The sequence below is a fragment of the Malaya genurostris genome, chromosome 2, assembly GCF_030247185.1.
Source record: "Malaya genurostris strain Urasoe2022 chromosome 2, Malgen_1.1, whole genome shotgun sequence".
Taxonomy (NCBI): Eukaryota; Metazoa; Arthropoda; class Insecta; order Diptera; family Culicidae; genus Malaya; species Malaya genurostris.
In genome coordinates, this window is record NC_080571.1 from 89,336,060 (window position 1) to 89,362,868 (window position 26,809).

At 37.1% G+C, this 26,809-nt stretch overlaps 1 protein-coding gene across 3 annotated transcripts in view; it reads right to left on the bottom strand.

Annotated features, from left to right (window-relative positions):
• The window catches only part of LOC131432016 (galactokinase-like), a 139,025-nt gene that overhangs the window by 34,723 nt on the left and 77,493 nt on the right, over positions 1 to 26,809 (bottom strand). For all 3 annotated transcript variants that reach the window (XM_058598040.1, XM_058598038.1, XM_058598039.1), the window contains exons 2-3: positions 26,088 to 26,268; positions 13,678 to 13,817 (exon numbers count right to left, since the gene is read on the bottom strand). In XM_058598040.1, the coding sequence (XP_058454023.1) occupies positions 13,678 to 13,817; positions 26,088 to 26,249 (302 nt within the window). In that variant the 5' untranslated portion in view covers positions 26,250 to 26,268. The remainder of the gene's footprint in view (positions 1 to 13,677; positions 13,818 to 26,087; positions 26,269 to 26,809) is intronic.

Below are 26,809 nucleotides of genomic sequence, written 5' to 3' on the forward strand. Positions count from 1 at the left end.
TATACAGAATTAAATTAATCAAATTTTCAACCAGACCCGGCTTGTTTGTGCATTGCATTTTGCACGTCTCGATACTGAATCGTCCCGTTCGGGAAAACACTCACGAGCTACACGGAACCGAAACGATATCATTCTTTTGATACGGCCAATCATGTTTTGATTGATAATGCCAGGGGCGACAAGTTCCATGAAATATTGTGGGGGCAAAAAATTTATTACAACAGATTATTACATTTTGCAATATAAATAGATGGAAAGTACGGATGTGTTATGTCAGAGACATAACTGGATGTCGTGAATACGAGAAAATTGACGCTCTTTCTTTATACTTCCGAATATAAATTAGTTGATCGGTTGTGTGAATTTTGCAAGCTTTCCCTCTTTTCACTTCTAGAATTAGGAACGATACACTTAAACTAAAATACAGATAATACAGTTACATTGAACTTTCTGACATATAATTAAATATTACGAAATAACCAGTATAGTTCTTTATGATAAAATATTGGCGGTTCTGAAAAAATCTTTTATGAAAGCGTTCGTGATGAAGAGTGACGTATTGAGTTCGAATCTATTCTGAGCCGCTGCGATACATTTTATAAAGTAAATCAGTAGAAAAGTCTACTACTAACTACAACTGGTGAAAAAGGGAAATTTCGCATAATTCTTTGGGTATACAATTATGGTTCTAAATAACAACAGAATTATTATTTCGATAATTTCATTTTGGATTTGAATATTACAGTTGAAGAAACTATCCAAGGGCAGTACCGTATTAATTTCTGGCATTCAGAAGGGCCAAGTTATGTAATCCTTTAAGATATTAAACACTGTTTGGATATAAACGATATTAAATACTGTTGCGAATCTTCCGCTGTAAAACTTGAGCAAAGCCAATCAAATTTTACCAGAGTTGCACTAAACTGATGGTTTTAATAACGGATTTGCATGCAATCTTTATTGTTCTTTAGATAAAATTTGGAGCCATTAGAAGGGCTGATTTTGCATAATTTTCCCCATTGTTGCCCATTTTTCGTTGCATTTTGCTCCAATGCAAACGACCAGTAGCAGGGTGATGCAATCGATCTTCTTTGAAGGGAAACTGGCTCTACGACATGTGTGTTTGAGGTTTTGTACCACACAAAAGGTCTGCGTTTTCATTGTCGTCTGCTCCTCCTGACACGACCGAAGTCCAAATGAGAGAACGACCTGATGCACCTATATTTGGTTTGTTCTTACTGATGTTGGTGGGAGAACTTCATCTCGACATCCACCCAATTTTGGGTCAAAACCTCCCCAAAATCAGCTTAAGTGCATCTCTCCAATTTAGGTAACGAGTGATGACCTCAAAATTTAGGCAAACGTAAGTTTACCCAAAGTATTATGTCATAACAAAGCACGCTACCCATTTTTACGATCAATTTGATTTTCAATTATTACCTTTCATACTCGTCCAGTAGATAATCGAAACCGATAAGCGCCTGACTATCTCAAAACCGTCCCCCGGGTGCGAAAAAGGCAAACAAGCGTAATGATTTTTTCTCATTATTTCCAAAAGTTTTAGAAAACTTTATTTTTCAGTTATTTATGGTTCTCTCACGCTGTTGAAAATTTAGTCACAAATTCCTGATCATATTCCCGGTAGCCTGTAGAAAAAATTATGTTGTTGGGTTAAGTACATCAAGAGATATTCACGATAAAGTTCTGCCCATTCTTGTACAGGGTAAATTAAGAAAAGGCGCCCCAAAGTAAAGCAAGTCGTATTCACAACAACAAAAAATCATAAAGGAAACAGAGAGGTTAGAGGAAATAAAAAGCAACCAAGTAAGCAAGTTTAGTTTCTCTTTTCCGGATATTGTGACTCGATCACAAACATTTTCCTTACTATTCCAGTAATATCCAATATTTAAACGTGATGAAGTATAGTATATTTCACATTGTGGTAAATTAGTTTAAAAATTACAGTAACTTAGTTACTGGGAGAACAGATAGACAGATAGATTGTATAGACGCCAAACAAAAACTAATCGTACGATATGCGTCAAAATTTGACAGAATGTGTATAAAAGTGTTGCCAACGTTAAGAGAATAAAAGTTTACCGATTGGTCAAACGCGGGAATTTCAAAATGGAAATTCCGGTTCTTTTTTTATCATAAGGTATGATACAAAACGTTGATTCATGAAATTTATTTATGAAAAATAATTTCGTTCAAATGACCCCCACAGCTGGCTTGGCAGTAGCTAATCCGATCCACTCAATTTTTGAGTACATTTCCAATTGTTTATGGCCTTATGTCCTCAATAGCAACTTGGATTTCGTGCTTGAGGTCTTCAATTGTTTCTGGATGATTGGCGTAACATTTGACTTTAACCGCTCCCCAAAAAAAATAATCCAACAGCGTCAAATCACAGCTTCTTGGAGGCCAACCATTTCTGCTGATTATTCGATTTTCAAATATTGTTCTCAGAACATCGATTGTTTCGTTAGCTGTGTGGCACGTAGCGCCATCCTTTTGAAACCAAACATTATTCCATAAAAAAATTTCATGAATCAACCTGTCAAATTAATGTATAATCATTGAAATCTATCAAACCGTTCTTTTATTATTGCATTTTCAAATTCAAAATTTTTCGTGAGCCGCCATGCAGTTGGAAGTTATAAAATTATACGTTCTATCATGCCTAATAGTGTTTTACAGCTGTGTCTATCACAAGGTTCAGGATGGCGAAATGGTAGCGCGTATGCAAGGAATGCATAAGAACGCAGGTTCGAGTCCTGTCTCTGAGCATATCTTTTTCCAAAAATCAGCTATTCTGTTAAGTTTTTCATCCATTTGGCTTCTCCAACATATGTTACCACTCAATCATTGCAAAAACTGAACATTTATGTTTGTTTATTGTTTATCGTCTTCGATTAAAAAAAAAATATCGCACAGACTAAATCTAATTCTAAATTAACTCTACTCCTATTCGTCTTTTGAAAGTGTCCTTACTAATATTAAAATCAAAGTGGTTGTAAACGCTATTGAAATGTCGACAGCAAACATCTATTGGATTGTTTTGTCCATACTGCGTTCGATGAGCCACAGGTCGGAAAAATTCAGTTCTCCTCAGTGATCTACCAGGAACGTTGATATCTAATTCGGCCAACAGCACAGGGCAGTCCATGTTGTGCGATATCAAATCGAATATAAACAGTCGCTGCAAGTGTATTCGCCTATTTCGTAGAGTGGGAAGATTGATGAGAGCGCAGCGATGATCATAGGGAGGAAGTTGTGAACGATTTTGCCAAGGAAGTTGCCGAAAGGCAAATCTGATGAAGCTCTTTTGTACTCGTTCGATACGATCTATGTGGATAGCGTGGTACGGCGACCACACAGTAACTCCATATTCGAGAATGCTACGAACCAGAGAGATGTACAGTGACTTCAGACAATAGATATCCGTAAAGTCGCGAGTATTGCGTTTGATGAGCCCTAATACTGCATATGCCTTTGCTGTCATGGTTGAGTAGTGTTCTGTGAATCGAAGTTTACTGTCGAGAATAATACCAAGATCCTTGACCGATGTTACTCTTTTTATAGGGACAGCGTTCATAGTATATTCGAACACAATTGGTGATCGTACTCGTGCCAAAGTAATGATGCTAGATTTTTCAATATTCACTCTCATACCGTTTTGATGGCACCATGTTAGAATTCTCTCGATATCCATCTGCAGAGCACAACAGTCCACCAGAGTTGTTATGATGCGATAAACCTTTAAATCATCCGCATATACGACTTTACACGATGTAAGTCTGTCACAGAGGTCGTTGATGAAAAGTACAAACAGTAGAGGCCCGAGATGACTTCCTTGAGGAACTCCAGATGTAATGTTGAAGCTTACTGAACACGAAGAACCAAGCCTTACAGATGCACTACGATTTGAAAGGTATGAAAAGATCCAGTTGGTTAACCAATCGGGGAAGCCAATTCTTTTCAGTTTCTCTACTGCATGTTGATGTGGAACACAGTCGAAAGCCTTTGAAAAGTCTACATATACTGCATCGATCTGCTGACGTTTTTCAAGTTTGCTAATAAGCGAAGACACATAGCTCATCAGGTTTGTTGTAGTAGAGCGGTTTCTGACGAAACCGTGTTGATCCAAAGATATTATGTGTTTTACTGCAGGGTAGAGAATGTTCAACAGCATGCTTTCAAAAACTTTTGGAAGACAGTTCAGAATAGAAATTCCCCGGTAATTCATTACATTATGCACGTTTCCGGATTTGTGAATTGGTATAATTAAAGCCTTCTTCCACGATTGAGGGAAAATATTCTCAATAAGCGAACGATTGAATAGTATAGACACCGGTGAAGCCAAAGATGACGAACATTGTTTGACAAATGTCGGCTGAATTTTATCCGGCCCGGCTCCCTTGGTACTATCGACAGAACAAAGATGTTCATACACCTCACGTTCAGAATGTTGTCAAAAAGAAGTTGTTCTATAAACCAATTGAGCCAAAATACTATGCTGAAAATAACTGTACTCATTATTTCAATTACTCATAAATGATTGTACTGAAAATTGTTTCTAATTTGGATTCCAAGCGTCATTCCATCGTGCTTCGTTCAAAACCCCGGGTTGGCGGTTCAATGATTAGGGCGCTGGTCTTACAAACCAGTTGTCGTATGTTCGAGCCCCGACCTGGAAGGATTCGTAATGTCAGTAGAATCGTAGCACTAGCCATGCAATGGTTCTGTACACTCTGAATCGGCTGCGAAGTCTGTTGAAACAGAAGGTCAAATTCCACTACAGGAATGTAATACCAAGGCTTTGCTTTTTCAAAACCCCAACTATTGGGATATGACAAAAAAACGATATCTTGGTGAATGGTTGACAGATTCTCGATTGATTGGTATTTCGATACAGTATCTAAATTGGGCAAAATTTTCATGTTCAATTGTGACAGATTTTGTAAAAAACTGGAAATTTTGAAATGAAAGTTTGTATAACTCGGAAAGTAATCATCCGACTCAAAAACAAAAACGTTTGAACGTTTAAGCGCTTATACTTCCTGGAAGACCAGTCAAATGAAACTAATTTGGTAGAAACCGGTCCTGCCATTGTTTCATTGTTTCATTGTTTCATTGTTTCATTGTTTCATTGTTTCATTGTTTCATTGTTTCATTGTTTCATTGTTTCATTGTTTCATTGTTTCATTGTTTCATTGTTTCATTGTTTCATTGTTTCATTGTTTCATTGTTTCATTGTTTCATTGTTTCATTGTTTCATTGTTTCATTGTTTCATTGTTTCATTGTTTCATTGTTTCATTGTTTCATTGTTTCATTGTTTCATTGTTTCATTGTTTCATTGTTTCATTGTTTCATTGTTTCATTGTTTCATTGTTTCATTGTTTCATTGTTTCATTGTTTCATTGTTTCATTGTTTCATTGTTTCATTGTTTCATTGTTTCATTGTTTCATTGTTTCATTGTTTCATTGTTTCATTGTTTCATTGTTTCATTGTTTCATTGTTTCATTGTTTCATTGTTTCATTGTTTCATTGTTTCATTGTTTCATTGTTTCATTGTTTCATTGTTTCATTGTTTCATTGTTTCATTGTTTCATTGTTTCATTGTTTCATTGTTTCATTGTTTCATTGTTTCATTGTTTCATTGTTTCATTGTTTCATTGTTTCATTGTTTCATTGTTTCATTGTTTCATTGTTTCATTGTTTCATTGTTTCATTGTTTCATTGTTTTATTGTTTCATTATTTCACTGTTTCGTAGCGACTAATAAAATTCCATTGAAGTTCCAAATCTGTCAAAAATCATACAATCCTAAGCATACTTTTTGGTACAGTGTAGACGCATGGTAACACTTGCACGCCCATTGCTACCCAAACAAGGAGACTCCCGTTTCGGTCTGTTTTTATTTCGTCGTCCATCGGACAGCAGCCTAAAATTTGCATGAATTATGAACACGTTTGCACATTCATTATGCGAAATTTTCCGCGAGTTTTGATGTTGTATTATTTAATTTAAATATATGAATATGAAAACGGTGCAACATTGTGGTTGGTTCACGTCGGGGGTGGCAAAGAGGAAGAGAGGACAGGAACCTACACGGTGAAGCGATTCAGCGGAATGTATATATTTGCGATGTTGCGTTTCGCTGTTATTATCTGGGCCGAGCACAAAGTGCGCATCCAGTGCACTGAGTCCGGTGATTTTTGGGTACATACAACATGTCGTCCCGGTTGAAGCAGCACTGGCAGCTGGAATTCCGCTCCGGTAGGGATTACTGTACGCATCGAACCGGAAGTAAACATCTTGCACGATTCGCGTTTGGGCTGCAAATTTCAAAGAACCCATTCGAAATGACACAAACGAAAACAATAGGGCGCTGGCAGAACCCGGCTTATCTCGGAGCTTGGCTTCACCGATAGTCAGTTATTTCGCAGTCTCAGTGGTAAATTTTCCAAACCGCGATGGCATTTAAAACATCAGGAAATGTCTATACTATTTTAATAATGCTGATGGTGTAAAGTATCTCGGCATCAGTGACATTAGCTTAAACAGATCAAGCTTGGAGTTGAACACGAAAAAATTGGGACAGGAAAATCCTGTTGGAACGGAATTTCTCTTGATGGTGCATTTAGCTGACGTTTTCAACGCGGGGGAAAAACGCACAAAGAAAACCGCGCTAAAAAAACGCCAAACCCGGCGGAAATCCACTGCAAAACCACAAAAATATTGCCGAATGTCTTCAAAAACTCATGAAACATCTAGATCTTGTGTTACCTCTACAAAAATTTGTTTGGAAACCATCGATTTTTTATGTTTCCGAGATCGATTTTTTTATGAAAAATGTCTTAGAAATGCATGAAATGTCGAGATCTGCTGTAAATATTTTTTTGAAAAAAATTTAAGTGTCAGAGAATTGACTTAAAAAATATTTCGAGATGACATTAGATCTGGACGCTTCGTGCATTTTTAAGACGAATCAAGAAAACTGCGTAACTTCGAAAATCGAAAAACCGCACGAGAAAAGATCTCAGTGTATATTGGATTAAGCTCCAAAGTACAATCATATTTAATAAATACTTCTTGAAAATATTTTGGTAAAGCATAAATGAACTGGAATAATTCTTTAGAATTAAAGTATAATTTTAACAAAATCGAAGAATAATTAATTTTCCCACTCGACTAAATTATTCAGCAGAGTTTACCTCTTCGTAACCAGGAAGAAACGAATATTTCGTTCACTTTTGGTATGTCCATTTCAGAAAAACAACCATAACAACTCCATTGCAGTTTCTTTTATGAAGACGCCGTGTCTTATGGACCAATACAAAATTCGTTAATTTTATCCAACACTGACTTCCGGTTATGGAGATATAGGATGATATGTGCAAGATAAATGGAAAAATGCGCAATAACTTTTTGCCACTGTGAAAACCGACTTTTAATCGAAACCCGAAGGGCCGAATGTTATATACCATTCGATTCAGCTCGACGAACTGAGCAAATGTCTGTGTGTGTCTGTATGTGGGTATGTAACAAAAATGTGCATTCGATTTTCGTGGAGATGGCTGGACCGATTTTCACAAGCTTAGATTCAAATGAAAGGTCTCTTGGTCCCATAGGATGCCATTGAATTTTACCCGGATCGGAATTCCAGTTCGGGAGTAACGGGGTAAAATGTGCAAGAAATAAAAAGTGCACTCGATTTTCTCAAAGACCGCTCAACCAATTTTCTTCAATTAAAATTTAAATTAAAGGCCTTGTAGTCACATCGGTTGCTATCGAATTTCATTTGGATTCGACTTCTCGTTTGAGAGTTACGGGGTAAAATGTACAAAATGAACTAAAAACGTACAATCGATTTTCTCAAAGACAACCCCATATAATCCTACCAAATTTTATCCAGATACGACCTCCGGTTCTGGGATTACAGACTAAGAAATTTCATTTTCAGGGACGTGTTTTTATACATGACACGGAAAATTCAATCAAATACATTCAAATAGCCGTATAATTCTTGAATTGGACAGATCTGGTTAGTTGATGACCAAATACATTGATTTTGGGTCCAGATTCCTGAAGTATCGAAAAAAGTGATCGTGTACTCCAAACCGAAAATCACTCCAATTGCATAGCAACGGCTGAACCGGTTCAGTTCGTCGTGTAGCAAACTGTATGTGTGTGTATGTGTATTTAATGTTTTTTTGAACTAACTTTTCTCGTAGATGGCTAAAACTATTTTCGCAAGTTTAGATCCAATTGAAAGGTCTTATGATCCCATCCATTTTTTTGAATTTCGTTTGGATAGGACTTCCGGAGTTATGAGGTAAAATGTGCAAAAAAAATGAAAATATGTGTACCAATTTTTCTTAAAGATGGAGTGACCGATTTTTACAAACTTAGATTTAAATTCTCTCATAATTATATACAAAATTTCGGAATTTCATCTGGATTTGACTTCCGGTTTCGGAAATATAGGGTAAAGTGTTTTAAAAGTTTTATACCATAACATAAATTGGCGAAACAAGCACTTAAAAAATTGTCTAAGCTGGCCTGAAAACTTCTCCATTCGTTAATCATTATCAGTGGACATATTTTCTCAAATGGATCTCACTCACTTTTTTAAGCGATGGTTTGACCGATTTTCACAAACTTGAATTTAAACAAATCCCATTATTGGTGAATACCACATTATTATATATGATATTATGATTGATATGAGACAGGCATCATTACACCATTAGGTGGATTAAACCTAGATTCAAAGGAAAGGTTCTAGACTTCTTGATTCCAAGATCCCACACCCAGTGTGCAACATAGATGAAAAACATTTTCCCTCTTATAAAAAATACCGCCAATCCGATTCTCTCAAATTCAGAAATAATTAGAAACAAAAAACTTAGAAAGCTGCAAAATCTTCAAGACTGATTAATAAATTCTTTTAATATACTGTTCTAATTAGAATATTCGAACTCACTTCGGCTATACAGTTCCCCGGGGTTCGTTCCCAGAAGTTTTCCTGTGCTATCTCAGAGTTAACAGAACTGAATTTCATAAACCTGGAGTCTAATGAAAAATCTTTTGATACCTTAAGTGACTATTAAGTCCAATTTTCGGTTAAATTATTGGATGATAAGAGGAGTTTACAACACTCATTTCCAGTGATGATGCAAAAACAAACCTGTTTCAATTCATTCATGATGTGTAAGTCATCATTATCGATAATACAAGAAATAAATGTAAATGTTCATATTAGCAGATGGTCAAAAAAAAAATTACTTTGGCTATACTGGTTTCGGATTCTGGTTCCGGAAGTAGTGGTCCAAAATTCCAAAACGAAACTCACATAAATTTCTCAGAGAAAAATTAACGTTTTAGCATACATAATAGTACGAGGAAGCCAAATCAGGTAAACGAAGGTGATGCTCAAGTCATTGTAACCTAAACCGTTGTTTTTAACAATGGTATCGATGCTCATGTGCTACATCGGCAATGGAGTTTTGACCATCGTAACGTAACTTTCTAAACCTCTATCTCATGGTGTAATCTACAGGATAAACCGCCCCATAAAATTTCTCAATTTGTTTTTTTATTTATGTTACTGATTTCATAAGGGGTCAGAGCCACTCGGCCCTTCCCTCTGGGTAACATTTGAATTATTGAAAACGTTTAATCTTGTGAAATAACATTTCAATTTACTGAATACTCTATACTCTATATATAATACTACTTCATGGATATAATAAAACAATTAAAAATTCTCATTTCTCATCAAAATTAGATATAAGTTTTCATTTCGATAAGATATGTCATCGTGGTAATTTTGATCAGTGTATTCCATGTCGTTGTAGAATCATTTCTAACTATTTCATAATTTTGACATTATCAGTAGATTTTCAAATAAGTGACTCTTCAATATGTCAAAATTGGGATGTCAAAACTCTTGTAACGCCTTTTAACCTATAATTTACAAAACGTAACACACATAACGCTTCGTAATGCACAAACCTCAGAAAAGATTAACGGATGTAACGCCTTGTTACGCTTGTGTCTTATCAAAATGTGTACACATATGTTTTGTAACACCTTAATCTTAAAAAATAGTTACGCATGTAACGATCTTTTCTTACAAGGTGAAATGCATTTACGCACGGAGTGTGGGACTCTCCACAGGGCTACCCAACTGTTGATTGGAACTACCCACTAAAACACCTTGGATCTCCAACCCTACCTCCCCGGCACCACCGCTAGGTATTACTTCGGGATGGAAGGCTATTGGTGCTCACGACACCCTCCCCAGATTTATGCAGAATGGGGATCAGCATCCTGCTCTCGAGGGATCGACCAGTTGGATGACGAGGTCAGTCCAGTGTTACACCGACGAGGGAAATCCTCCCGAACCGAAGCTTACGGTACGCGTCTACGACCCGACCGAAAGGATGCCTAAGTCGATCCAATGATTCCGGTTGGAGCGTGACTTCCGGTTCACTGGCGCTCAGACGATCCTAGCGGTACCACGCGACGATCTACTCGTCTAGTCCCCTATAAAGGAACTAGACTACTCCGACGGAGAGTTCCCCGGCGAAGTAGATTCTCCCGACACCGAGTCCCCTCTTACAACACACGGGACGCCCGATGGAGTGCCGAGGTCAGTCCTGCGATTCCGGTTGGAGCGGGGCTTCCGGTTCGCTGGCGCCTCGACGACCCGAATCGGTGTTGTGGCGACAACTCGACCAGCCCCTGCCGAAGGATCTAGCCTACACCGACGGAGAGTTCCCCGACGAAGGAGGCTCTCCCGAAACCGACGCTTTCGATACCCATCAACGCCCGACCAGAGGATGCCTGGGTCGATCCATTGATTCCGGTTGGAGGATAGCTTCCGGTTCACTGGCGCCCTGACGATCCTAACAGTTTTACGTACTACTCGTCTAGTCTCCGACGATGGATCTAGACTACTCCGACAAAGAGCTTCCCGGCGAAGGAGGTTCTCCCGGACCGACGTTTATTCTTTGATCCCTCTTGAGCCTACTACGGTTGCACGCGGCTGTCTGTTGCTGTTCCGCACTCCATTTCCGCTGCAATATGCCCGCAATTTGGGATGCCGCGGTCGACACTGCGTTCCAGTTCTCTGCGCAGTGGCACATTCTCTGTATCAGGTTCTCCGGTGTGGTCTCAATGCCGCATGCCTCCAGGGGACATGCGAACAAGACGTGTTCTACCGTCTCGATCTCGTCTGGGCAGCCAGGACATACAGGGGATGTCGCGTGGCCGAACCTGTGGAGATACCATCTGAAGCACCCGTGGCCTGTGAGGAATTGCGTCAGGCCGAAGTTCACTTCTCCGTGAGGTCTGTCTAACCAACTCGAGACCCTAGGTATGAGCCGATGTGTCCCCCTACCCTTGGTTGAGCTGTCCCACTCTTGTTGCCATCTGCGTAGAGAAGCGGTTTTGGAGACCCTACGCATGTAACGATCTGTAACACCTCAAACGTACAATAAAGTAACTTATGTAACACTCCGTAACGTCAAAAACTTATACAGAGTAACACATGACACGTTTCGTAACGCTTTGTAACTTACAAAAAGTAACGCTTCAAAACACCTGTAACTTACCAAAGGTAACGCTTCGTAAAGCCTTAAGCTCACAAAAAAAAATAACACTTGCAACCCATCGTATCGCTTGTTAGTTGCAAACAAGTAACGCTTCGTCACGGCTGTTACTCATGAAAAGTAACGCATGTAACGCTTAGTAACGTCTATAGCTCACAAAAAGTACCGCATGCAACGCTTCGTAACGTTAAAAATTTATAATAAGTAACACTTGTAACGCTTGTAACTCACAAATCAGTAAAGATTGAAACGCTTTGTAACGTCATAATTCATAAAAATGTAACGCATGTAACGCTTCGTAACGCCTATGATTCACAAAAAAATAACTCATATAACGCTTCGTAGTGTCTATAACATACCAAAAAGTAACGCATGTAACACTTCGTAATGCATATAACTTACAAAAATATAACACATATAATGCTTTGCAACATTTAAAGTTTACAAAAAAGTAATACATGCAACGCTTCGTAACGTTTATCACTTACAAAAAAAACATGTAACGCTTTATAACGTCTATCAATTACAAAAAATTAATGCATGTAACGTTTCATAACGTCTATAACTTACAAAAAAGTAATGCACTGAACGCTTCGTAACGCCTAAAACTTATACAAAAGTAACGAATGTAACACTTCGTAATACTTTTAATTTACAAAAAATAACACATGTAACGCTTTGCAACGTCTATAATTTACAAAAAAAAGTAACGCATGTAACCCGTATCGCTTGTAACTTACTAACTAGTAACACTTCGTCACTGCAATAACTCATAAAAAGTAACGCATGCAACGCTTCGTAACGTACAAAACTTATAAAAAGTAACACTTGTAACTTACAAATGAGTAACGAGTAAAACGCTTTGTAACGTCATAATTCATAAAAATGTACCGCATGTAACGCTTCGTAGCGTCTAAAACATACTAAAAAACAACGCATGTAACACTTCGTAATGCATATAACATACAAAAATATAACACATATAACGCTTTGTAATGTCTAAAGTTTACAAAAAAGTAACGCATGCAACGCTTCGTAACGTCTATCACTTACAAAATTTACACTTCGTTACACTCCGTAACGTTTATAGCTTTCAAAAATTAACGCAGATAATGCTTCGTAATGCCGATAACTTATAAAAATATAACGCATGCAACACTTCGTAATGCCTGTAACTCAGCAAAAAGGAACGCATCCTAACTCGTTTACAGCAAGAACCTAACACTTTTAACGGTTTTTAACATTCATAATTTCCACAAAACAACTCATGTGATTTGTAGCATTAAATTAAAAAAAAACATCTTATGCAATGCTTTCTAGTCCATATAACTAAACGTAACACTTCCCATCTCACGATAATTTCGAGTGAAACGCTTAGTCAAATGCAACATTTTTCCATATTGGGGACGGGTATAGTTTGATGGATAAGTCGATGCCTTTCACGCAATCCGCCAGGGTTCAATTCCCAACCCCGCAGTTTCAATCCTGAAGAGGCGAATGACCTTAAGGTTGAAACCTCTATAATCGGAACAAACCATTTTTTCCATAATACCTTCACTAATGCGTTGACTCAGATAGGCCTAAAAAACTCGTAACGTTTATAGCTTTAAAATCTAAACTACTATCATTTATTTTACTACGGTTCCGTCCTCCATTTTATGTGGTTTTGATTCTATTCCGCTGTGTGTTTTATCGGCAGTGGATTTTTGACCATCACATAACTCTCAAAACTCAAAATTTTCTGCTCTAGATATGTATATAAAAATAGGTTCACAAATTATTTTTATCTGTGTAAACTTGAAATTCCCAATAATTTAAACGTGAGTTCCAACTTATCAATCTAAATAACAGCATAAACGATTAATCGCTTCAATATATCACGGTTTTTTAGCGAACAGTTGATAATAAAGCAAACACACCTGACATGATAAAGTGAGCCTAATAAACTGAAACCCGCTATCAAAGACTGACACACAGTCTTTAAATACGAATACGTATTTTGCTCTGTAGTTTTTGGAAGTTTTCTTTTAAAACTTAATTGCATATACTTACTTTGGAACTCCTCTAGCAATGTTTGCACTATCGAACTGTGCCCTCGTTTGCTCCTGTATGCCCTCGAAGCAAGTCTGCACATCACAGCTCGAAGCGGTGGAGTTTTTCTTGCCAACAATGACGGTAACCATCGGTAACGCCTGAAAGTTAAACAGTTCCGTGTTGAGTACGAAATTCATAAAAACAATTACTCATATAACCTAGAAATTCATGAAAGGTATTAGCAAATCTATGAGCCATCGGACCTGGAAATTTAAATTCCCGGAATTCCAAGTAAAACTCTGCAATTTCGTTTTTAACTCGTAAAATCAAAATAGCAAACTTCACTCCTAGGAAGCCAATGCTTCCACTCACAATTCGCCAATCATGTAGTATTCTAGTGACGCCCTTTAGAATGATCGTTTCCTGCAAGTTACAGCAGTTTAAAAAGTAACTTTGCTCCAAGTTAAACACAAGAGCGCTATTAAATAAACATGAAATTGCAGAAAATAATGAGCCATTAAATGGTATAACAATTTTATAACTCTTTATTTTACTGCCATGCCATCGGAGAGCTTCTTCCGAAGCTAAACAAAAGTAATTAAAAGAATGCCGTCGCTCACAGCATCCACCAGTCAAACTTCACCCGAACCCGAACCCGAACCCGCTCTGGCGTTTAAAAATATACCCCGTTCTTCACCGTTTCCGGAGATTTATTATCAACAAACCGAGGGCCCTCCTTTTTTCTTGATAACAGCCATTCGTTCAAAGTACAGATTAGTTAAATCCATAGAATCCAATTAGACCGCTGCAATATTGTTTCGGTCGGAAGCCATAAACTTTCCACCAACAATCCACGGCGGATCGATGCGATTACGATTTCAAGTGGCGGGTTATTGAAAGCCCTCTGGCCACGAATTCGTTCCTCAAAGCCACAAAATAAATGCCATATAATCCCAGCTGGTACAATAAAATCGCACACCGAAGCGAGGTGGTAATTAATTTCTATCTAGTCAGTGTTTTACGCGTTAAGTTTTTCGTACGGTAGCAACTTTGATCTATTAGATTTAGTCTGTTCAATAGCTGTTGTACCACTTTTTGGTGAACGAAGAACAACAAGTTTGTAGCAGGTTTAGCCATGAAATCTCTACTATTATTTGTTACGGTCGAATAATCAGAAGCCCATCAGTCCAAAAGGGAAATTTCGGGAGCTTCCCAAAATAATTAAACACTTTTTAAGGTGCGGACATTACCAAACAATGAACAAGTGTTTCAAGTAACTACTCTGGAACTATCATTATAATAATTTTTTTAACGGATTGACGGCCGAAGTGAATTAAGAAGATTAGAATTTTTAAACATATTGAATAATTAACGTACTAAATGAATTTTGCTTCAGCGGGAGACAAATTTGGAATTTTGATAAGGTTTCTATACGGAATTTATTAGATTAATTAACGTGTTGTTGAGTTCTAGTTTTTTTTGTGTCCTTCACATTTCGTCTTCGACTCGTCAGTGTCAAGGGTACGCGTATATCAGAATCTTTAATAGCAGTTCGGCTTCACATCTCATCCAAGTCAGTCGATAAACCAAAACCGCTTACGTTCGGGAAAGAAGAAACCAAGTACAGTATTGTGTAGTGAACAATAGAACGATCTCGACATGAGTGAACCAAACGAACAAAAGCTACCGCCGGTACGAAAGAATACAATTGTTGTTGACTTCAGACAGTGCAAAATTCGACCTTCGATACGAGAACTTGAAGGTTTGCTTAAGGAGCAAATGCATCTTGACATTAAACGTGTGCAATTTACTTCAATGCAATAAGACCAATAATGTTGTTTATATCCAGTTCTATAAAGAGTTGGATGCAATTCAATTCGCAAAAGACAATAATAATGTGCACTATCTGGAGCATGGAAATATCAAGTACAACATTCCAGTATATATGGAAGATAGTGCTATAGAAGTGCGTGTGCATGATCTTCCCTCAAGCGTCATCGATCCTTATATTCGCAAAACCATGTCCCAATACGGAGAGATTCTCTCTATCGAAAAAGAAAAGTCGAAGAATTTCTTCCCCGGTATTCTAAATGGCGTACGTGTGTTACGCATGCGCTTGAGGAGGCCTATACCTTCTTATGTTACATTCGGTCAGGATGCAAGAATACCGTGCAAATCACTTGTTACCTATGACAATCAGATGGCCACATACCAAAAAGCTGTTCACTACGGTAAGCCATGTGATAAACCGGACAAGGAGACAACTATACCAAAGGACAACGGTGCTTCCTTCACATCAACCCCAAGCAACCCCAGTAGACCTGTGACAGTCACCAACAACAGGGAAGTATCCCCTTCAACGTAACCATCCAACGTAACCCCTATAGAACAAAGTACACCAGCTGCAGTTAACAGCTTACCATCCAACCAACCAGAAACTGCAAACAATGTACAACAAGGCGCATCTACAGCAACTAGCAACGAAATCAACAACAATACCACGGCAATGGATGACGAGACGAACCACGAACAAACTGCCCCTCAATCCTCGCAGGAGGAAAATGGAATGGACAACGAGATCCAATACAAAAAAAAATTATCTAAAAACTCAGCTTAATCGGCCACGTAAAGCTTGTACGCAAAGAGGCCTGAATAAAATATCTTTTAAATAAAAAAAAATCTTTATTCGCGACTCCCAACCTCTCTCCCTCTACCAAAATGAACGGTTTAATAATAATAATCTTAATTTTTCTAAAAGATATTTTTATTCAGGCCTATTAGCTTTACGTGGCCGATTGAACTGATTTTCTAAACAAAATTTGTTTCGTTTTGGATCTCGTTGTCACCATTTTTCTAGGGGAAGGGGGAGATTCCATTTTCATCCTGTGATGATTGAGTGGCACTATGTTCGTTATTCTTAGTTATTCGCAGTTTTGTACTCGTTGCTAGTTGCTGTAAATGGGCCTTGTTGTACATTGATTGCGGTTGCTGGTTGATTTGATGGTGAAACAGAAGTACTGCGCTCACTACCTTCCGCTGTTGAACGGATGATCTTGTCTTTGGTTGAAGACGTTCTTTTCGCAGTTGCAGTGTACGGTTTACCATAGTGTGCAGGTTGTTCACAAAATTGACATGTAATCAGCTGATTTTCATAGGTAATTAGCGTTTTACATGGTACACCCACCTTGCCCACAAATGATGTAAGATGGAATTGCCTTACGTAGTTGCATACGAACCACTCGTACGACATTCCGGATACTAGGGAAAGCGCTTGAAATCAATACAAATTGAATTTGGTTTTGTAGGCCAAGTTTCAGGCTTATTTAAATCGTATTTGCCCATTTCGTACACTCTATTGTTCACTACGCTGTATTGTCTTTGTTTCTGTCGTATCGACCGTAAGTAACTTTCAACTGCGTCGTATGAGATGCGAACACGAACTGAATAATCATCAATATAAAAATAAAACCAAAACCGTACGATTTGCAGACACGAAATCACTGCCTTCAAAATTGAATCTAAAGAATAACAAGGGCTTGAACAAATTTTGCACTAGCCTGACAGTGACCAGCATTTTAAAACACTGTCGGAATCAGTTGACTCTCGATGGGAAACCCCGAACAGAAACGAGAAGGACTCAACCAACAAAAGCGCATACGCTGTGCAAAACGGTGCACATCACAAAAATACGAAACAAATGACAATGCAACATCTTTAATTGCATACCACATCTGAACGTGGCAAAGTTTGAAAGTTCTCTAAAAACACATGACTTTGCTTTGCTATTTGTAGTTGTGGTTTGAAGAGCAAAACAACTACGACTAATAAACAAGTTTACGTCAACGAGTGTCTAAAAAACGGCTACTGCCATTCATTCAAAAGCGCACGAGATATGTGTTATTTAAGTGTGATAAGGCATATTTTCATTGTGCTAAAGCTGCTCAGTTGTTTTAGATTCGAACAATTTTCCATTTACAGCTTAGTTAATAACCTATTGTTTATTTCAGAACATTTTTTCAGGTTGAAGAGGGTGATTTTTTCTGCTGTGTTTTCTTTTGGCAGAACTGTTTTTGACAGGCCAAACTTGTTCAATTTGGTCTATAATTTAATCCTGAATCTACTGACAATGTCTAACATTTGGTAAATGGACGCTGGCAAAGTTGGAGGAAGATTCACAGTTTTTCGATAAAAAATATCGAAAAACTGTGTTCAGCGACGTAGCTCATTTCTGGTTGAAGAGATACGTCAACAAGCAAAATTGCCGCATCAGGAGTGAAGACAAGCCCGAAGCCTTGGATTGGTAGCATCCACAAAAAGTCACTGTTTGATGTGGATTATGGACCGGTGGCATCATCGGGCCGTACTTCTTCGAAGGAGCGGAACATTAATGTGAATGGCGAGCGTTACCGTATGATGATTGACGATTTTTTTTGCACAAAAGTTGAAGATCTGAATATGCCTGACAAATGGTTTCAACATGACGGTGCCACATCCTGCACGGCACGCGAAATACTGACCAAATTGTGAGCCGTCTTCGATAAACAGTTTATCTCACGTTTTTGGCTCGTAAATTGGCCTCTTAGATCGTGTGACTATTTCTTGTAGGCCATGTTAAAGCTTATATCTACAAGGATAAACAAGCAACGATTGACGCACTAGAAGCAAAATTTTGAAGCATTTATTCGTGAAATCCCGGTCGATGTTCTGGCCGTAGTATGTTGGAGAGTGTGCCAAAATTAAACCTTTCACGTGGGCCATCTAAAGCGGTGCCGCGGCCAACATTTTCATTATATTATCTTCAAACATTAAATTATATTGATCGTTCTATCGATTTCAATAAAGATATCATCATTATTCTCAAATCATTTGTGCGTTTTTTGAAAATCTAATCCTATACCTCTTAAAAACACTCCTTAGGAAGGTTATGCAATAACTAAAAAAAACCGACTAGTAAAATGTATCAGAAAGCATTCGACTCAGTTCATCGAGCTTAGCAATTTCTGTGTGTATGCATGTATGCTCGGAGATGGCTAAACCGATTCTGACAAACTCCTGGACTGACATTATAAATCTCGAATCGAGTTTCTCTAAACGATTATTTTTTAAGTCGATTCGACTGAATTGTGGCATTACGTATCGGCTTCGACTTCTTGATCGAGATCTTAACAATGTGGTACTAGATTTCGACAGGCGCGGTTCGAATTGACAAATAAAAATAAGCAAACCCATATACATCACGAAAAAAATGAAATTATGAATTATTGTTTGGATATTTTCGATTACATTAATGTGGTTCGAGTACTAAAAAGGAAAATTTTTGTAATACGAAATTTTTTGTAATACGAAATTTTGTTTGGAATAATATGAATTCTTTGCTGCAATTTTTTTCGTATGAGATGCCGATACGTTTTCAATCCATTTGAAAGAGTAAATAATTTTTTAAGTATGAGTTTGTAAGCAATCTATCGATGAACTTTTAAAATTATAATAAAACATACTCTGTGTTTTTCATGTATTGTTGCAAGTTTAATACATTTACGTCGTCCATATGTGTAATTTTAATCAAAGGCTTTTAAATCCTGCAGCATTTATTGTAGTGTTTATAATCTATCTAGGTACTATTGCAGAGTCTAATTAGAGTGTTTATCACGAGATAGTAAAATAGTGGTGCTTTTGACATATTCCATATACTTTGAAGGTATTAGGGAAATAATCAATTTACTTGAGTTTATCGATTACTGCCTATAGAAGCTTATAAATATGAAAAAACATTATACACGTATTGTCATCAAGCGTATAATTGAAAACTGCCCAGTATATTTCGGATAAAATTTTATATTATTTGCACACATAAAAATTTTATTTGGATGTTACAACTCGTGCAAGCTGACAAATATGATCAATTTCGATCAAAATTTATCAAATTATGTTTAAATCCAGCAATAAAAACGAAGAATTTTCTAGATGTGTAAATAACGCTCAATCTCAATTCTTCAAAATCATATTCCATATCTAAATTATTTATTAATATTAACATATCGCAGAAAATCACAAAAACATTAAAGGAAATTCAAATTAGGGTGAAAAAAATCTAAATAAAATTTTTAGTTGTTATCATGCCAAACATTGAATGGAACACAAATGAGTCGAAATTGTTGAGCCAATAATTTTTTTCTATTTTCAACTTTCTGCATTTGGAAATCTTTTTCAACATCACCCACTTCCCTACGCTTTTTCCCACAATTCTTTTTAGTAACGTTTTCCGTCCACCGGTTCCAGAAATTTGATAACAAACTACGGTTACTGGACATAGTTTAGTTTCGACATACTCTTGTTATATTAATTAAATACCGTGCAGCTTTCATTTAATATGATTTTTAAACAGTCAATACACTGAAGTCCTTTTTATGCGAGTTTACGAACCGCATAAAAAAAACCACATAACTCTGAAACTTCGCTTAAAAAACCGCATAACTCTGAAACTTCGCATAAAAAAAACCGCAGGAAGGAAACCGCAGGAAGGAAACCGCATAGCTCTGAAAATTCGCATAAAAAATCAGCATAACTCTAAAAATTCGTATAAAAAAGTCGCGTGAAAACCGCATAAAAAAAGACCTTAGTGTATATGAAACAATGCATTATACTGAAGTTTATAAATACTAATATGTTTATGAAAATCTATAATGCTATCAATAACTACCTTTAAATAAAACGGAACGTATTTAAAAATTCAAAGTCGAAAGCAATAAAGCTTTCGTTCTTTTCTTATCGAGTTTAGTCGTTTGCTTTAGTTTCATAATGCCAAAACTTCTCGATAATCTAATACTTCTTTGAGTAAAGTCGAACGAAGCTCGATGGTCGAGGCGGAATCGAGAACCATAATACGAAACATGGTCGATTCGATAAAATTTTAGTCGAATCGAGATACCACCTGATGCCACCCCTGAATTTCATCCGGATCCAACTTCCAGTTCCGGAGTTATAGGGTAAAGTGTGTGAAATATTGTACACCGTCACAAAGCGACTAAACAAAAACCCTAAAATTTCTACTAAACTGGCCTCATAGCTACTCCAATCGGTAGCCATTATCAGTAAGCCACCAAACAAACCGGTTCCGACTATCCTGATTTCCGGTTGTGGGTTACTGTAGGTGATAATAGTCATATACCCAAAAATGAATGGTACTTACTTTTCTCTGAAATTGCAGAACCTATTTCCAATTTTAGGTTCAAATGAAAGTGCTTATGGTCCTACCAAAAACTACTGCATATTTCCGGATTCAACAAACAATTACACTGTCGTTTAGAGTACGATGTCAAAATTGAACAAAATCTTCAAATTTGAATAAAAACTAGTAGACATACCAGCTCATGTTAGTTGATGGGCATTTTAACCAACATCGATTATACCGGTTCTTGGGTTCCAGTGCCGGAAGTACCTAAGAGGGTGGAACTCACACCGTTCAGAGATCTGTTTCATTCTGTAGGTTATACGAGTTAATCCATAAACAATCCCATTTGATTTCTTTAAAAAATCGAAGAGAAACATTTTGAATAGAATACCACAGTATTATCAATGAGAATATCATTGATATGAGAAAGGTATCATTACACCACTTGGTGGATTAAAACAGGCTTTTAATTTTCTCAACGGTGTTTCATTCAAATTTAACACTTTATATTACGATATAAAAATATTTAGATCTAGGCTGTTCTTTAGCTATCCTGTACACCAGCTTGAAAATCTTGTCCCACTTTGAGCAACCATATCTCAGGAACTAATAGATAATTTCGTATAAAATTTGCACTGTAGCTGTTTCTAATAAAGAAAACAACAAGATAAAAATTGGAAATTTGGGAACCTGTACTTTATTAACCTTATAATTAACTTCCTAAAATTTTATTAGTTATGAATCTATGTAATTTGCAATATTGACAGTGTCCTTTGTGTGGTTTATATTTCACATATGCTTACTACCTATCATAAGATTTCCGAAAATTAAAAAATCCATATTTCCAAACTCATATACATTGACTAAAATTGTCAGTGCATAACTTAAGTTAAACCGTTTGAAGGCGTCTTCTTTTTACTCATATTAGGCAAAATTCATTAATTTACTCGCCCCTCCGTGCACTTTTGCTGATCACAACAGAAATGATTTCCTGCCTCATTCATTTCCGAATTTACAAGAAGAAGATTTGACATCAACAAATACACGTTTTCCTATAGAATGTAAACGTTTGTTGTGGAGATTTTTCTCAGGAAATAGGGCAAAGCAGTAATCTAATTAGGTATTCAAAAATGCGCTGATTGAAAATATTGGACGTCACATTACAACAACCCTCCCCCCTTCCCCCTGTCACAAAAGGTCACGTTTTGTGAAACACCCCCCGGCGGCGTATCGTCTTTTATGGACAGCCCCTTAGTAGATCAACATAATCTGCTAATGCACTTATGAGCTGAATGCAAAACGTGAAAAAATTGAATTTAGTCATGTGAACTTTAGCACAAACCGGAACCCAAGAAGTTCCAAACCCCCAAATGAATGTAATATATGTTTATGATTTTTTTAATGCGTTTATTATATTTCTCCATTCTAACCTCCATTTAAGTTCACATCGTACATATACAAGTGTTCATTTATAAACATACAAACGTACGTTTGTCTTTATTCTTGCTTGTGCGTTCTTTCTATTCTATTATTAGCATTCTTTGCTCATTCACTGCTGAACATAGTGTGTAAACGATCACTTAACCTGAGGAAATGGTACGGAAACACCCATACGCCTGAGTCTTTATTTTGCGAGTGCTCGGTTAGTATTGGCTGCTAGATTCATCATATCTGCGTCTCAGTTTACGAATGAAAGTAGAACGCATAGGACACAAGTGCCAGTGAACATATTATTAATGAGCTTTTTCACCTCTAGCACTGAAATTCTCTGGGGTAGATTAAGAAATTTTCTCCGAAGTGTGCACGCTGGTGAGGACTCTGGTGTACGGTTCGCATAAGAGAAGCGTGGGGAACGCATATTCAGCGAATTTATCATCAATTTATCGTTAAAATTTAGTTTTTCCTTGCTGCGAAAAAGATTGTCATAACCAGGCCATTATAATCTTCTATAAATTTAAAAATAAATCACATAAGTGTTCGCTTACTAGCACGCACCAGTGGTGTATTTAGGCGAGAGCGCGTGAGAGCGATTCATGCGAAGAGAATGTGTTTCACTCGCACCAGCTGCTTTAACCACAAGCACACACTTAAATTCAGTTTATTCGACACTGCGAAGAAGTACGCTTTCCTTTTTGTGTGATGTTTCGCTTATTGCACCCCCTGTGTAGACAAGAATCTTACACCAGCGTGTATCACTCTGGTGAAATTCCGTCACTGCTTGTCGTGAACAACAAATCTCTATTTACTAACGGAAGCGGAAGTTTGCAATACATACTTTTGCTATAAATATTATTATAAATACTTCTTAAAAGCACCTGATTTATTAGTAACTGAAGGTTCTTACTTCCAAAAATCATACAAGCGTCGGTGCCGAAACATTTATATGCAAGAGAGACTGCAAGATATGTTCACATGAACCAGAAAATATTCACCGAAAAACTCGTTTTATTGTTTCAAATTGTTCATCTCCAATTTTCCAAAAGCGTTCAAAGGTTCAATACATATGTTTTGCTTGCATAAATACTACAACGATAAACTCCTAAAAATGTTCCGATCTTATTTCATGAAAAATCTCTTTTTGTAAATTCAATATTTGTTTCTATACAATAAAATTTATAAAAACGCACAAAAGCATTGTTGGATTTTTTTATTCCCATTTTTCCGTGTAATATCTATAATATTACCAGATTTCACAAAATCATATGCCATGACAAGTAGGAAATGTAAGAGACGACATATACCTGGTTTGTATAGAAATGAACCTGAACACAGTTCTAATTTACACCGAAATGCGTAAAAATACACGTAAATAAATAGGAATCGTGCCAGACCCATCGAAGGTATAAAAATATCTGTCAGACGGAGGGTTAATGCACGCTGGAAATGACAACAAAAAACAAAAAAACTCCATTTACAGCAGAAGCTTTTGTGCTCCTTGTTGAAACCTGAAATCCAAAATAATTCTAGTCCCATTTAAAAAATTTGTTTCGAGATCACTGGTTAGATATTAACAGTCATAAGACGGACAAGATTAGAACTGATTCCAATACGATTTATTAATTTCAGTTGGTTTTGACGTAAAGCCGCCATAATTAAATTCAGTTTTTGCAATGACTGAACGGAAACATGAGATGTTGTTTGTATGTATGGTATCGGTCGAGTGACGGCCATAATGTAGACCATGTTCAATGTACGTTCTACCATGTCTAACTGCGTATTAGAGTGTCTAATAACAAGGTTCAGGGTGGTGAAATGGTAGCGCGTATGCACGGAATGCATAAGAACACAGGTTCGAGTCCTGTCTCTGAGCGTATCTTTTTCCAATAAATCATCTTTTCTGTTAGTTTTTCATTCATTTGGATTCTCCAAAATATGTTTCCGCTCAGTCATTGCAAAAAAACTGATTCTAATAGCCTATTGCTCAGGGTGGCGGAAACGGAAATCCCGTATGCTCAAATTGCAGAAGAATGCAGGTCCTGCCTCCTCTGGGTGATTCTTTTCCAAAAATGTCTTTTGTGAAATTTGATCATTCGTTTCCGCACAAGGACTACAAATAACTCATAATAAAATCGATAAAAATGAAGTACTATTTCGGAAATTTCACATGAAACATACTACTGTGGACAAAAAGAAGTAAGACTTTTGAATTATATTTCGAAATTTGTTTTTTTTTCAAGGTTAGTATGAGTGTCAGTGACATTGTCTGTCTTTCTGAAGTATCAAAAGTACAATCGGTGATTTTTGCAATGAGTAAAATTATTCAACGAAGAAATGCCATTAAATTGAATGTGCGGATTCAAATTTTTGCTGCCAAACCGTTCAGAATGTTTCTAAAAGCCTTCGGTGATAATTGTTTGTCGCGAGCAAGTGTTTTTTATAGGTACGAGTTGTTCAAAAAGGACGTGCGGAATTTGACGACGGACCACGTCCACGACGGCAATGTTGACAGTTTTCTTTGATTATCGCGGTGTGGTGCACTCCGAATTCTTCCAACAAAGAGTTGCTGAATGTTATGCGTCAATTGCACGTAGCTATTCGAAAAAAGAGGCCGAAATTATGGGCCGATAACTTTTGGTTTTCAACCAATATCGTACCGGCACCACCGTATTCGTCTGATTTAGCTCCGTGTGACTTCGGGGAAACCGTTTTGAGTCAATTGAAGACGTGAAAGGTAAAGCGCATTGAAGGCTATTCCGAAAATTGACCCAAATAACTGTTTTGAGGTTTGGAAAAAAAACGTTGGCACAAGTGAATTTTGGCCGGGGGCGATTATTTTGAGGGGGATGAAAAAGATTTGGGAGAATAAATAATGGCCGTTTTGAAAAAAAGAAGTCTAGTTTACTGTTTTAAACTGATACACTGATAATGAGTGCAAATAGCATTCGAAATACTAGTATCTGTCTGTTACTATTAAGTTAGTATTATAACGAAATAGTATAAATTCTTCATAGTGGAATTTAAGGAAACTTAATTTTTACTCAAAACCGGTTTAGTTTTTATTAACCGCTCAAACCCCAAACTGTACAATTTTTGTAAGATGTTGGTAAATGATATATTGACTGTATACAAAACGGAACTCTTTTTCAGAGATTATCAATCGAAATTTAGAAATTTTTTAAAGGTTTTCTCCGAAAAGTTTGCTTTATCAATCACTCCGAATACTGACTTGATAAGCATAATGTGCGAAAAAAAAGTTAAGTGCAACGTCGTCATCGATTGTTATTGAATATTATCTGGATCGGAATGTTAACGATAAGTGGGGAACGAGTAGTAAAGAGGGATAATCGATATTGAAAAATGATATCAAAACATCCTGCAACTTTCTATACAATCCATCATTCACTGGTCGATATGTTGGGAAGCGTCTGTTTGTTCACCGGAAATGTTTCTTTCATCAAGCTTCGTAACCTGGTCGGCTTGTGGCGTCACTGGAAAGTTTAAATGTAATGCACTACTGGGAATCGAGACGAGGTGATGAAATGTGACAATCTAACAGAAAAGCAAACGATGCTGATAATATTTTGTTGCTCTTTCCCATACCGGTAACCGGAGGTAGTAACCATTCCCCGAACAAGGCTCCATTCGATTGTACCTCTGATTCCACACAACCGTAACCGGTGCCGGAGAGGGACTGGGAACTGTCGTACTTGATCGAACGACATCATCACCGGTCGTAACGAGTCGTATGAGGGTGTGGGTGCGTATGTGTGTGTGTGTGCTTGATACTTACTTACATAAGGACTTGAACCGTACTCACCATCGGCAGGACGTAGCCATCGTTGTAGTCCACGTGCTCTCCAATTAAGTTGACACGGCCCGGTGCACATGCGGCAATGTCGGGATCGGTACCGAATGTGTTACGGAATGTTTCAATTGATGTTTTAACAACCTCATCAAAACTAATTACTTTGGAGACCATTTCGGTGTCGTCTTTATTTCTGCAATTACATAAAGTTCGAACGAGAGGATATTAGCTACATGTGGTTGGATGGTCGTTGTGCATCTGTTGGTGAACAGAATAGGATACTTTTCGGATCCTACTTCTGTTGAGTGGATTTCAAAATATTCGGGAAATTATTTACGTTTGGAAGAAAAACACAGTACGTCAACTTAAATTTATGTCAATTAATTGATAATCAACTCCTGTTTAAACGAACTATACATCTGTAAAATAAGCATTAATGTGCGTTCTAATCATCATTTTTTCAAACGCTTGGTCTTCAGTACACTTTAATAATTTACTACTAGAATCATTTAACATTTTCATTCATCTGTCCCTACAAAACTCAGAAGTGTTTCATTACGAGCGAAACATTTAGGGATTAAAGTGAAATTTTTAATCGAGAAACTATCCGGGAGTAGTTGATTGAATATGTTGAACTTGAACTAAATTCGTTCTACAATCACTCAACCTAATTGAAACAGGTTAAATCATCTGTCCAAAGTACATATATTCATTCCTTCATATGGTTACATTTG